Source organism: Sipha flava, unplaced genomic scaffold (assembly GCF_003268045.1).
Source record: "Sipha flava isolate LNK unplaced genomic scaffold, YSA_version1 252_pilon_pilon, whole genome shotgun sequence".
NCBI lineage: Eukaryota > Metazoa > Arthropoda > Insecta > Hemiptera > Aphididae > Sipha > Sipha flava.
The window spans coordinates 1,556,984-1,571,059 of record NW_020272904.1 but is presented as its reverse complement, the minus strand read 5'-3'; the positions used below and the strand labels follow the sequence as shown (position 1 = coordinate 1,571,059).

The following is a 14,076-nucleotide window of genomic DNA, read 5'->3' as shown; positions in this document are numbered from 1 at the left end:
AGAATACTGGCGGTAAGAATAAATGCTGGATTTCAATAATTTTAAACGTGACAATGGGACACGTTTAATGCAATCGCACACTCGCACGAAACGCATTACGGTGAGACCCACGCTGTATACATGAATCGTAAAGAAGGGGAAAAAACGAACGATTTCTACGATACACGATAATAATGATAAAAATGAAAACTACCATAGCACTTGGCACACAAAAACCACCGTCATCACGATCTTCAAACAGTCGGCACACGACGATTTACACATAACCGAATACAATACACACAAACATAACGTTTCCACCCCATACGTTGATCGTATGTTGCCAGGATAAAGGTATAACTGGTTTACGAGCAGGCTAGAGGGGTGGGTTGAATGCGTGTGTGTGTGTGTATATGTGTGTGTGTGTTCAAATGGCACGCGGTTTACTTGCGCGCATAGACGTCTTACGAAGGACGTGCAATCCGTCCGGAGAAGCAACCGGTTTGTGCGTTCGAAGTACCGCACACAGAGGCGCACACACGCAGACACACGCACACACATATACAAACTGAGAAGTATAAAGCGTTAAACTTGATGGTTGAACACGACTAGACGGTCACGAATATATTGGTTTCGATAAGCCACGTGCGACGGAACACAAATAACACAGTGTATTTTACTCACTTTTGTGGTGCCGGACATGCCGGGGGCGAACGCAGCACGGTTGTTCGAAGTACGCGGCGAAAAAATTGTCGACGACGGCGGACTCGTGTTCGGCAGCCGACAACGACGACACGCTGATCAGTCCGGTCGCGTCGTCGGTGGCCCATGACGATGCGGTCGGCCCGTGTTGTCCGAACAGGAACGCGAACAGCAACAACCGGACGACCGCGCGTGTCCTCCGCGTTTCCATCGTCGTGGTGCGCGTTTACGTTATCCGACGACCACGCGACGGTCCGATCGGTTTTAATTAATTTTTATCGTCGGTTCGCACGGCAACGGCGACGAGGAAAAACACGAAACGAGTCGCACACGCGCCTACATCGGTGTGGTTATATTTTTATTTATTTTTTCCCCCCGCCCCGTAACCTTTAATGCTGTTTGTTTATTTTTTCGGTGGAAAACGGACCAAGATCGCGCGCGCGGGCGCGTACACTGAACACAAGACTTCACGGCACGACCGGACGAAATAATATTAACTAACTACACACCACTTCGGGGCAATCGCACACGACGCGTTTCGTTCTTCCCAGGAGACACGCGGAGACGGCGACGAGGACGAGATGACACGGAACGACGATGCCGACAGCGCAACCGGACGCCGAATGGTCGAGGGTCGGTCGCGGTCTCCGGGCCGTGGCGTCGGCACGAGGATCGGTCGGCCGCGGTCGTCCGCCGTCGGCCCGGTTCGGACCGCCAATCCGGCTCGCAGGCCGTCGTGCGCGTTCGCTGCGGCAGAGAGGGTGCCTCCGAGTCGCCGCTGCCGTGGTGTACCACCGAAGTGCAGTGCTGGTTTGATATTTTTTTATTTTTCCACTTGCCGTATTATTACATTATCATACGTCTACCTACGTCCGCGTGCCTAAAACGTAATCCTCATCAAAACTTCCCGGTCGACGGTCCGAGTCTACGATTATCGTCATCATCATCATCATCAGCATCATCGCCATAGGCGTCGTCGATCGAAGGGGGTAGAGAGCTCTTAGATTCAACAACGTAAACGGTTTTCCTATTGTTCAAACGACTTAAACGTTTCGTACGACGGACGAGAGATTTTTTTGAACGCCCAGCTGTCAAACAAATCTAAACTATATCGTAAATACATGAAAAATGAAACCTTGTAAAAATGATGGAAATAATTTTTATTTTTATGTTCAATGTAACGCGGAATCACGGTCAAACTGAGACGGATAAATAGTGGGAAAATGAAAAATATTCATAGTTTTCTTTTAGCTACTGAAACAGCGATTTATGCGTAAAAGTTTTTCTAGGGCGTTCGATAAAAATAAAAATAAAATAAAAATACCAATTCAAAATTAATTAATGTCCAAGAGCTAGTTTAACGTCAACTGAAAAAGTATAACCAACGGTTCTATCCAAACCTGGTGCTTATGATTATATCATATTATTTATTATCGCTTTCATCATAAATAATTATTACGAATACAAAATACTCTAAACACGTAACGTTTGTCGCTGTACAGCTACTGAACTGAGTGCACATGTAAGCAGGGTTATAATATATTATTGGGTATTTAACTATTAATAGTTATTGATTAAATATACCGGTTATTAAGGTTCTGATAGTGTTTTTTCTTTTTTTTTTTTTACTCAAGCGTGTACTTGAAAAGTTCCTTGATTTTCCTCCCATATAAAATATTCTACTCGTTTAATGCTTTCAAGCTGACACACATTTCTTTCACACAAAATTATAGTCGATTGTGCAAAAAAGTTTTGTGAACTTGAACTTTTGTCATCAGACATAGGTGTACCGTCGTTTGAACAGCTTTAAGGGAAATCTGGCTTCAGGAAAAGTGTAATCCATTATTGTTAATATAAAATATTAATTTTTATCAATAGTATTTGATTTATGATTTTAATTTCATAGACCCAATGACTATAAATTATAAGTTATGATTTCGATAGTATATTATAATATTATACTTGAGATATAAATCAGAAATTTTTAACACTATTTTATTTTTAAATAGGTTTATTTACTCGATAGTAAGACCTATTTATATAAAATATAAAAGCACTACAACGACTACATGGAGTTTTATATATAAGGAAAGTAATGATATAGTATCATATTGTACTATACATTTTAAATTAAAACAAGGTTTTGGTGTATACTCTTGTGGAATTATCTTTGAAAGGGCATACATTTTTCCACTTAATCTCAATCAATTGCTTAATATGTAAGTAATTTTTTATGTATGGTATAAATTGAAAATAAGTCTTCTATTAGATTCAACATAAGTTTATTTTTTGTCACATTTCTTATAAGTTACAAGTAAAGATGTGTTTTAAGTATAATAAATTATTTTTTAGCTATTTGTGTCAAGTCATGCCATAATTTAAATTTTTATAATTTTTATAATTTTTTCAATCAAAATAAAACTATAATATAGTTTAAAATTAATATAAAAATCACTCCTTTAGTTCCGATAAATAGAATAAAGGGAGAGAAATAATTTTATAAAACCAACACATCCCTCATTTATTAATGAATAAAAGAAGACAAGTATAATATCGTTGTAAAATTATAATATATTTTTCCTTTCGCTTATTGAATCAAAAACTTAATTAATTCACAATTTAATATTATAATTAACATTAATCATTATTCGAGTAAGCTCTAAATTCTTTATAAAATATGCAAACACAATTTATTAACATTTAAATTAAATTCGAATTATTTACGAATTAAAATTTTACACTCAATAGTTCTTCAAACTAAGTTTTAATTAATTTCAATACATGGGATAACACCAGAAACCCCGAATCGTATTATTATCTAAGAACAATTTGAACATAATAAAAGTCACATGGTGAACTATTTATTTTGTACTTTATAAAATATATTTATTTTCGTCAATATTATTTAGAATAAGTTTAATAATGGAATATTTTAGTCTTAGTATTTAACATATTTATTGATTTATTAGAAAACTGTGAAAAATTAACAAGAAATCTAAATTCAAAAAAAATATTAAAATTTTCAAATTAAAACGAATATATGTAATTGTTATTATATATTATTTTTCGTTGGATTAAAGAAAATAAAAATCTTAAAGAATTAACATATCCAACATTCAAAAGAACTAACAATTTAAAATTCTTGTCATGAATAAATAACATAAAGTTTGAAGTTTAATTATGACGATTTATCTTTTTATAAACTTATCAGAGAATCTAGTTTCTTGATAAGAAAAAAGTATACTTGCATATTTATTACACAGTAGGGTAATTGGCCTGTACATTTTGTCTTAACTGACTAAGTAAATTGGTAAAAAGATACTAAAACGTTATATGCATAATATTGAATAATAAAGTTACACAATACATTTATATATATACTCGTATTTAAATTATTTTAAACTATACGTTAGATTTAATACGTGAAGTATTCTAAGAAGAAATCTTGATAAAATGACGACTCGAGAGTGTACTATTAACGTAATTTATCACAAACGTTTTAAACGAATGATTCACCTTGCGGGGGCACTCGATGTATTAGAGGAAATAGAAATATTATTGTTCATATTCTTTTGTTCTTCGATTGCACCATGTATCGCAGTAAAATTTGGAAAAGGATTACGCCCGAAACGAGGTTGCCGCGGTGGTACAGTTAATATTGCAATACACCGCAAGTTTACGACTCAAAATTGCATTAGATTAGTAAAACGTCGGAACGATAAAATATTATAAATATTGTATACGCTGCTACGATCTGAACTAGGTGACTGCGATTTTACAATATTAGAATGGGAATGAATGTCGTAACGTACGGTCATGGGCGTTTTCGCAGAAGTTTTATCTCGGTCAGAACTTTTGCGGGACCGAAAACTCGTTTACGAATGTTTTTTGTTGTTTCCGCTGCACCGCTGCAGCGTCGCGTCATGCGACCTTACCGGCCGCGATACGTACGGGCAGGATTCGGGCGATAACGATGTTCGATGCAGGACGTGCATCGGCGACGTCCAGCAGCGATCGGGTGGAACAAGCGTGTGAAAGCGAACTTTGTTTAAACGTACTACGATAGCTTTCATGTCGATCGGTGCACAAGGGCGGGTCTTATCACTCGCCAAGGTTGGGGCTAATAGAGGTTCAAGAGTTTATTTAGTTGTTCTTTAGATGTATATACAATTTTAAATGACAGAATATATTTTTGAGCCCTCCCATAAGTAAGTCATTTTTTTTCACAATAGTCACAAATTTTAAATAATAACATAATTGGTATCAATCTAAATAAGAAACCATTTTAAAAATAAAGGTATACACATATAATTAACAACGAAAACGAGCTATTTATTTATAAAAAAATATATGAAATAGGTTCCATATTCATCAATGACGGTTGACGATATTTTATAATTGTCAACGCCGTGATGGCAAGTGGCAGTTAACCGCCAAGACTCGTGTTTGGTTGCGGGATAGGTATATTGACGACCGATCGTAAGATTCGACGTTAATGATTGAAAAACAACAACAAAGCACACAACGGATGCGCGTTGCGCTTAATAATTATAATAATAATATACAAATATTGAATTTACGAAATCCCCTAGATTAACAATAAATTAACAAATATTTTTAAAATAAATGACCAGAAGCTCATTCGCTGATCATAGACTTTTTATAACGATAATAATAGTTAGAGATTTGACTATTACCCGACGATGGAAATGATGGACATCATTCTTGATACCGTGAGATGGGAGTTGCGGACAAGCAATGAAACGGACACACGAAACGGGCAACAACACGAACGTACCCGCCGTTTTGAACAGCGACGGCGGAGGCGTACACACGTTGATTTGCAGAAAAAAAAAACGCGACTGCAAGTTAAATAACGTACACAGGTCAAGGCGGCTCCACGACGCGAAGATAAGTGAAAGATAAAGATGAAAAGAACGAATTGAACATGAAGAGTGGCGAGTCACCGTTGTTGAATCCCCATCGATGTCGTCGCGCACGATAATCGGTGAGACTCGTGGCCGGACTTTGATAAGCGGCGGCGGAGGGATCGGGATGGACCGATATCCATCCTCCTTGGACACACGAATCATGTGCCACAAGTGCCGGTGATGTGAAGCATGTGCGGCTCGAACAATAATTACTAATATATTAATATATCGTAATAGTCGGCTTTGTAAAATAGTTAGCTTTGTCCCAATGAGGGAGGGGGACAAATGTCCCCTTAGCCGTCCCCTTAAACCCACCCCTGCCGGTGCACAGATATTGCACTACTTTGTTGTATCCATCTTGGCCCAGATGTTTCGAAACAGTAATAATTCAAATGTCCGTTTCGCACCTCGCAGCGGTCCGGTACGTGCGTGTGTGACCTCGTGATAATTATCGTCTGCCCGTACGTTCGCTCCCCCGGGGAGACCGCAAAACTCCACACGAGCGCCCGTTATCCCGTCCGCGCACGAACGCCACAAGCACATACACCGGCGGACCGCTCCCACCCTTTCTTCCGCTCGGTGGATCGACCCCCCTCCCCACTCGCGGTGGTTTCTGGCGCTCAGGTCCAGCCCATTAATCTTGTAGAATTTCGCAGCACGTCATTCGCAGTACATAATACGCCGTACATACGAAACAATATATTACTCCATACGTGTTCGCGCTAAATGTACATATCGTACTGTTAAAAATTTTACGAAGACCCCCCCCCCCCGAGCCAAAGCCCGTCCTGATCTACGGTCGTCATCGTTGTTACTGCAGGTTTTTCGGTTTTTTTTTTTCGGACATTTCATTCATTGGCCACGTGCACTCAAAACGCGTATGGTGCTGTAGCGCACAGAAGATTTTTGACAAGGGTGTCGAAAATATATATTTCGAGGTACCCAGCCACCCCTACCAGTAAAATCTGAGTTTAGGCATAGGATGACTCTTATTTTTAAGTATTTTTAGTTTTTACTTACTAACAATGATACTAAAATAAATTTTTTTTAAATAAATCTAATATTAATTATTTTTCAATTTTCTGGTTATTAATTTATAAGTTTATACAGCATAATTTTTGGGATTGAGCCCTACTACTTATTCTCATGTGACACTTTAGTTCTAGGGTAAACATAATTAATATGTTGATTTGGATAGCTGAAAAATTGATTATTATTAAATTAAACAAATATATACAAATATACCATACAAGTTCACACAGAACTAGCCATTAACCAATTCTCTAAGGGGTGTCAGTCGACACCCATGACCCTCCCTGTGTGCACCACTGGTATGATGTGCGCCAAGATCGCCAATTAAAAACGCAAAAAATATATACATACATATATAAATATATGTACATGAAAGTAATCAAAGAGGAAACGTAAGTTGCACTCGGCGCACAAAAATTTACGATCTGGAACCGTCCGTATACCTCATAAGTGCTGTTGTATATACGAGTATATGTATGAAGGGACGGTGAGTGCGATTTTCGGTTTACAAAATAAAAATCTGAGCGTAGAATAATGTGAACGAGCGGAGTGCGTTGAGTGGCACAAAATTGATCTTAGTTACGGTGTCAGGCTGGCCATGACCGTTAGACCGCGAACGCGTCCTAGGCCTTCGAACAAAACTGCGTCTAATGGCTCTAATTTCTAAAGATTTATAAATTATCATAATAATTATTGATATAACTGTTTTGTATGTATAAATTCGTTATATTTTTAATTACTGGCGGCCTCTATTGAACTTAAAAAATGTTTGTGATAAAAAAAAATCAATTGTTCCATTCACGTATCATTAAAAAAAACATTTAGTCATATTATACTGTATTATTTTCCCAATTTTTATATCGTTCTATATTTAATTACGGTAATCATATGTTTAACTTAACTGTTTGTATATTTTAAATAAGACACCATTATAAAATTATAATATTTTGTACTATTTATAAGCAATTTTTTTAAAATTTTATGAGATGTTATTTTTGAGAGCTCTTCTAAAAAAACTGCATCTGGGGCCTTTTAAGTACTAGTCCGACACTGTTCGCTTATAAATGGTCTTGGAAATTGACATAAATGCATTGGAAATGTATGCAATCACCTTAGACAACGACTTAGACGAAACGGTACTTGTAAATAAATAGCTACAATTAATTTGATTAAATTCGTGTTCAACCCAATGTGTCGTAGTTAAAAATTGGTATATTCTATGGGTTGGGTTATAAATTTCTGCCGAGATGTTGAAAGGATTTAAAATATTGCCATCATTCGGTTGATAAAATTATAAAATTATACGTTCAAGTCGCGTTAACAAAACTACTTTCTTAGAAATACATAAACATTAAATACTGTACTATTTTTATATTGACAAATGTTTAAATGTAATATAAAAATAATTAATATTTAAGTATTAAATATTTATTCGATATGTTTATTTTCGCATTAAAATTGCTCACTTTCAGATTAAAATGAAAAACTAAACATTTTTTAAATTAGCTCGAGTTTTTATTGTATTGATTAATTCCAAAGTCGAGGGCTTATTTTCAGACTGTCAAAATACGAATAACAATTGTTATCCTTTAAAACAGTTTGCAGTATACTTAGTATTTTCATTAAAAATGTTTAAATCCAAAATAACGAAATAATAAACAATTAGATCAATATTATTGTTAGATTATAATCGTATATTAATGCATAAATCACCATGGTTTTTAAAAACCTAACCATTAGAATAAACCTCAATATTCAAATCTCACAGACTTGGCAACAGAAAAGTTTTAAAACGAACATATCTTAGTAATACAGGATAACATTTATAGAACGCGCCTATAGATCAGAACAAGGGATTGTAAATTACTTCCGTCATACCAATACATTTCCGGACGGATGTTAAAAAATATATCTATGAGAATTCGAATTTTTGTCGGTACATTTATTATTATTACTATTGTTAAATTCTCATAGATATTTTTAACAAACGCAAAAATCGCTTATAAAAAAAAAAAAAAAAAATAGCGCGATCACTAAAAGTAACGAATTCGTAAAAAGAAATTAAAATAAATATAATATATCATGTCCGATTTAAAGCAAATTTACGAACCGTCACGAGAAAATAGTAATATTTTAGAAGTTAATACAACTTTTACATTTTTTTTTTTTTAGCCATCTGTTACAGCAATATTATTTATTATGATTGTAATAATAGTGTACACGGATTGGATGGGTACTAACCATAAGGATTTTGAAATAAAAATAGATGTTTTCACCTCCTCCTTTGTGTTCATTTGGTGTTGGTCCATGTCCAAAAAACAATAAAACAAATAAAAACACCACTATCCGGATTGGATTCCTGCGAACGGGCCAAATTTGACGAAAATCAAAAAAAAAAAAAAAATCGTAAAACCTGATGAATACATTATTACGGAATTTCGCTAAAGTATAAAATTATACTGTCAACAGACCGCACTCACACGTTTACGTACACTGATATCGAAAACATTAATGACCTTGTCGCTAATGTACTTGTTCACTTCATGGTGACGCGTTATTCCGAGGTCTTCTGGGACAACAGTGGCGTATTTGTGGGGGGAGCGATAGGGGCGATCGCCCCCTTCACATTGCCCAAGTCATTTGTACAAATTATAAATTTATGTTAAGGAAATATTACATTTAAATTTTAAATTTTAGCTTTATTGTATTTCATTTACCTTTCACAAGATGTTTAATGTGTAAAAGATGCAAGTATAAAATGGACTAATAGGTTTGTACACAAGAACATAAGCATACATACAAAAAAAAATAAATATTGTACTTAACTAGTGTATGATGCTCGTAAATTTGGTATCGCCCCATCCCCATTAAATTAAGTCAAATACGCCACTGTTGGACAACACGCCGGGAACAATGAGACGTAATATCTATACGGACTGAGAACAATGTTTTATCGACTGCGCACGTACGTTAATTTTCAATCGTATCGATGTACGCACTGTTGTTCGTACGTATTTTATTTCACGTGAGTGCGTATGTCTCTACTATGCTCTGTACCAGTGGTCGGCAACTTTTTTAGACATTAAAATATCAAAAGGGGTTCACGGACCGGACAGTACAAAAGACTGATATGATAATCAATGCAATTTCCTGGTTTTGGAATTTAATGTGAGTCGTATAAAAGATAAGTGTGGGCCGACCACTGTTCTATATTACTAGGCAGTGGTGGTGCGATGTAGGTTTTATTGAATCAGCTGCTCCATGGTTTAAATGGGGTGGGTAAACCCACCCCATTGAAGTTGTGAACTTTTCTGTCCAACAACACTACATGTAGGTAATGTTGTTGGACAAAAAAGTTTTAACACGTAATTTGCACATTTGTTGTAAAATATTATTTCATATTATTTTGTTTGAAAACGTTAATTTTAATATTTTTTGTACCTAAAAGTACAATTGAACTAAAATTTAAAAAAATTTAAAGCTAAAATTTCAACTTGAGGTAGGTACTCGATACGCGTAACTGCTTCACTGGAAAATAAACTTCGCACCGCCACCGCTACTACACCATGACTATACTTGCGAGATTTAAAGTGATACCTAACACATTATCATTCGCTATTATATTTAAACGTCACTAAACGCCGAATTCAATACCATTATCGACCCGATTGTGCTGTAACGCAACAGCAACATGCATATGCCGTACATTGTCAAGCGGAAACCAGGGATTTTCAGCAGTGGCGTATCTATAATTTTTTTTTCTAACCCCCCTCTCCTCCGGGTTAAAAAAAATGTAACATTAATCCTTTTTAATTTAGTGTGTTTTTATTATAATTAATAGGCAATATACATACATTAAAAATTTCGGGGGGTTTATAACCTCCTATCCCCCTCCCGGATACGCCACTGGTTTCCACACTGCAAGTTGTACGCTTTCGCAAAACGGTCCATGTTGTCTGTACCCATTATGATTATTATCCCATCACGCGATCCCGTGCATGGCTTTCTGAACCGATGTTACAACGATGATATACGCGCGTTGAGACATCCGCGACCAAGTGCACGTGATTTATGTACGCGACCACGTACCGATTTATGGTCGTAACCGTATGCAAGGCAGCGATTCCTAAAGTGTGTTCCGTGTGACCTGACCTAACCTTAAGGGTTCCACGAAATGCACTATCTGAGTATTGAGAGCAGTAATTATAATAAACAATAATTGCGAAATATTTCTGGAGTATTGGTTTATCAATAAACGAATTCGAATTCGTTTTCAATTAATGAAAAATCGGGGTTGAATTGCTGTTGGAGACACTTGGGGTTCCACGAAATACAAACTATTTCCTAAAGACTCCGGGGTTATAAAGGTTTGGGAACTGATGCGAGTGAGATGACACCAAATTGCCGTTGGTTGTTTCTCGCCGTACTACAATAACAACGAGCAAACATCACCGAATCCCGGACATTTGAACATGGCCGATTGCACGTCAAAACAATCAATTCTGTAGGTACATTAAACCGTATCGTGCACTACATTTCATAACAGCATATTGCTTATCACTAGAGCGCGGATTTTAATGCCCTAAAAAATATTTTAAAATGCCTTAGAAAAAGTGCAATCATGACCTAAAAAATGTAATAAATGACGTAAAAAAAATGTATTAAAAATATGAAAGATTTAATTAATGACGTAAAAAATTTATTAAAAATATGAAAAATAATTACCAAAAATGGACAAAAATGTTTTTATTTTATTTGACCAATGCTTTCCACACACGTTGTCTATATCTGAGCGTACGGCAGTGCGCCGGCCAAGTTCCAGCAATGCCAGTGTATCTTTACATGAACCAATTCTCCCGGTTATTCTAACCCATATATTTCTGTTTCCTCTTAAGATAAACTTTTAAAATTTAAAACACAGATTAATCTCGAGTATCTATTTTTTTCAAAATTAATGCCGCTTTAGAGACGTTATGTAAAACGTATACATACGCTTCTAGTGTGTAGAACGATCGCTAACTGCACCGCGCACTGTAACGTCGATTGAAAATCGGATAGAAAACGCAACGCAATATTACTTGTTACTAGAGCCCGGATTTATATGCATTTGCATGTTTGTACTAAGTGTATGCACGTCTATGGAGGTTTAAAATGTCCAAGATTCATATCACACCGAATTTAAACACCAAATTTTATATTGCATATTTTGCATATTTCAAGGTTTATTGCATATTTGTTTATAAATGCATATTTCATGCATATTAAATGGGTTTTTAATAAATTAACTATTTTTAATTTACAGTAAATTTTGTAATCGTCTCGAATACAGCACAAATAGACATGATAGGTATTAAGTTTCAAAAATATTATTTTAAAAGGTTTGTATTTTTTTTAAGGTTTTCATTAGTTTATTGAGAGTAGGTAACTTCAAATGATCTAAAATATTTATTATAATTTTTTTATTTTTATTTGTATTCTTGTTTTAAGTTTCCTAAAAGTTTTAGATTGATTTAAATGATTTGAAATATAAAGCAGTGGATATTAACATTTTTTTTTTTTGTTTTTAATAAAATTTTATATATTTTATTTGATATAAAAGAAAAACACATTTTATAAAGTATAACATAATACATATAATTGCATATTTAGCCACTTTTTTCTTTGTATAATTTTTGACACTTTTTAAATGCTTATAAATCCGGACTCTACTTATTACCATTGTTACTATTACCGCTGTAACAACGCTAAAGCGTTCGATTTCAAATCGAAATTCCCGACGCCTTTTAAAATACGAGCGTGTGTTTTTTCTTTATTTGCCCCATCCGATGTTTATATTGTAAACGTTTAGCGTGTCGCGGCGGCGTTTCGATTCAGCTCGATCAAAGCGCATAATATAGCGCAATGTAATCCTGCCGAAAAATGGTTGCCGGAGGTTCGTGAATACTTTAGTAGGTTTAGCGGTGTCTCAGACACGGCGAACGTTTCCGGTGCGCCGGCTGAGGGCGAAACAAAGGGCGCGCGCGGTCCGGACGGGCCGTCCGAAGGGGCCCACAACTGGGGTGACTGTAAGTTGCGTCCCAATGCACCTTTTTGATGTAAATTGCGTCTCGAGTATTTTTTGTGCATGTGTAAATTGCGCCCCCGGATACTTTTATATTAAAATGTACATATCACCAATTTACAACCAACATTTTTCCTTACCATTTTATATCAGACTTAAATGGCTTATGGTTATTATGTTCATTAAAAACTTCAATTTCGATGTTATTAAGACTATTTAATTTTGCAAAGCACTTACACGTTTTCACGGTGCAACACCAACGTTCAACATCATTGATTAAGAACTTGCGAAAACGAAACTCATGACCAGCAATCACTTTTAATGATTCATTTTTTTCATTTTGCATTGTATTATTTATTTCACTGTTTATCACGCGTTCATTTTCAAAAATCTTCACATGCACTCGTATGGTTATCGGTGAACTAATATGTGTTCGTCCGTACGTAATGTTACTGCAGTAAAATTTAGCAGATAGACAACCAGATATATTCTTCCGATACGAGTTTTACGGAAGTTAAAGTTAAGTTTTTTGCTAGTGTTACGGGTTTTCTGTCGGACGCAATTAACGTACATACATGACGGAAACACAGGCCTTAACTTACGTATGTTATCATCAGAATATTTTTTTTTTTTTTAGACGCAACTTACATTTACCGTCCACAACGACGTCTCGGCCCGAAAGCGATTACGGGCACGAAAAACACGTCGCACATTCGAATTTTTGCCTCCCTCACGCATTGTACTGTAGGTTTCTCAGCCGTTGACCCACATAGGTGGGGACACGGCCGACCCGGAAAGGTGCAAGTCCTGTGCGCGCGTTGAACGGAACGATTTTCGGCCCGGTTAGAGTGAAAAATGTGCGAGGTGCTCGGACGTATCGGTAATAAAAATCTCCTTTCCCCCTACCCCCTCCCCCCACTACGCTCGAGTCCGAAATGGAATTTTAATCGAGAACGTTTGTGTGTGTCCACAAGTATGTACCTGTATAAATTACATTCATGTGTACGCGAAGGAAACGAGAAACGTGCATTTGAATTTACATTTGATTTTTTCCCCATTTTTCTTCGTACTACGACTATTTTTTTTTTTTTTTTTACACAATAATATATATTTTCCGCATCAATCTACGTATCGAAATCACAATGGATTTATTTTCAAATTTTTTTTTATTGTTATTTTTCGAATATTTTGTCGGAAGTACATGGCTCTAATGGCGGCCATTTACGTTTCTACATTATATTCGTATGATTTTCACGTAACTACTTAGTTAACAACAGAATAATAATAATCCCATTTGACTATGTTTAGTTAAGTCTATAAATGGTATATATATATATATATATATATATATATATATATATATATATATAT

General features: G+C 35.7%; 1 protein-coding gene across 6 annotated transcripts in view; it reads right to left on the bottom strand.

Moving 5' to 3' along the window:
- The window catches only part of LOC112684558 (semaphorin-2A), a 478,554-nt gene that overhangs the window by 150,115 nt on the left and 314,363 nt on the right, over window positions 1-14,076 (bottom strand). For 3 of the 6 annotated variants that reach the window (XM_025556137.1, XM_025556132.1, XM_025556133.1), the window contains exon 1: window positions 664-1,317. The exons of the other annotated variants lie outside the window; for them this stretch is intronic. In XM_025556137.1, coding sequence (XP_025411922.1) covers window positions 664-892 — 229 coding nt within the window. In that variant the 5' untranslated portion in view covers window positions 893-1,317. Of the gene's footprint in view, window positions 1-663; window positions 1,318-14,076 lie in introns of those variants that run through there. 6 annotated transcript variants of the gene reach the window in all.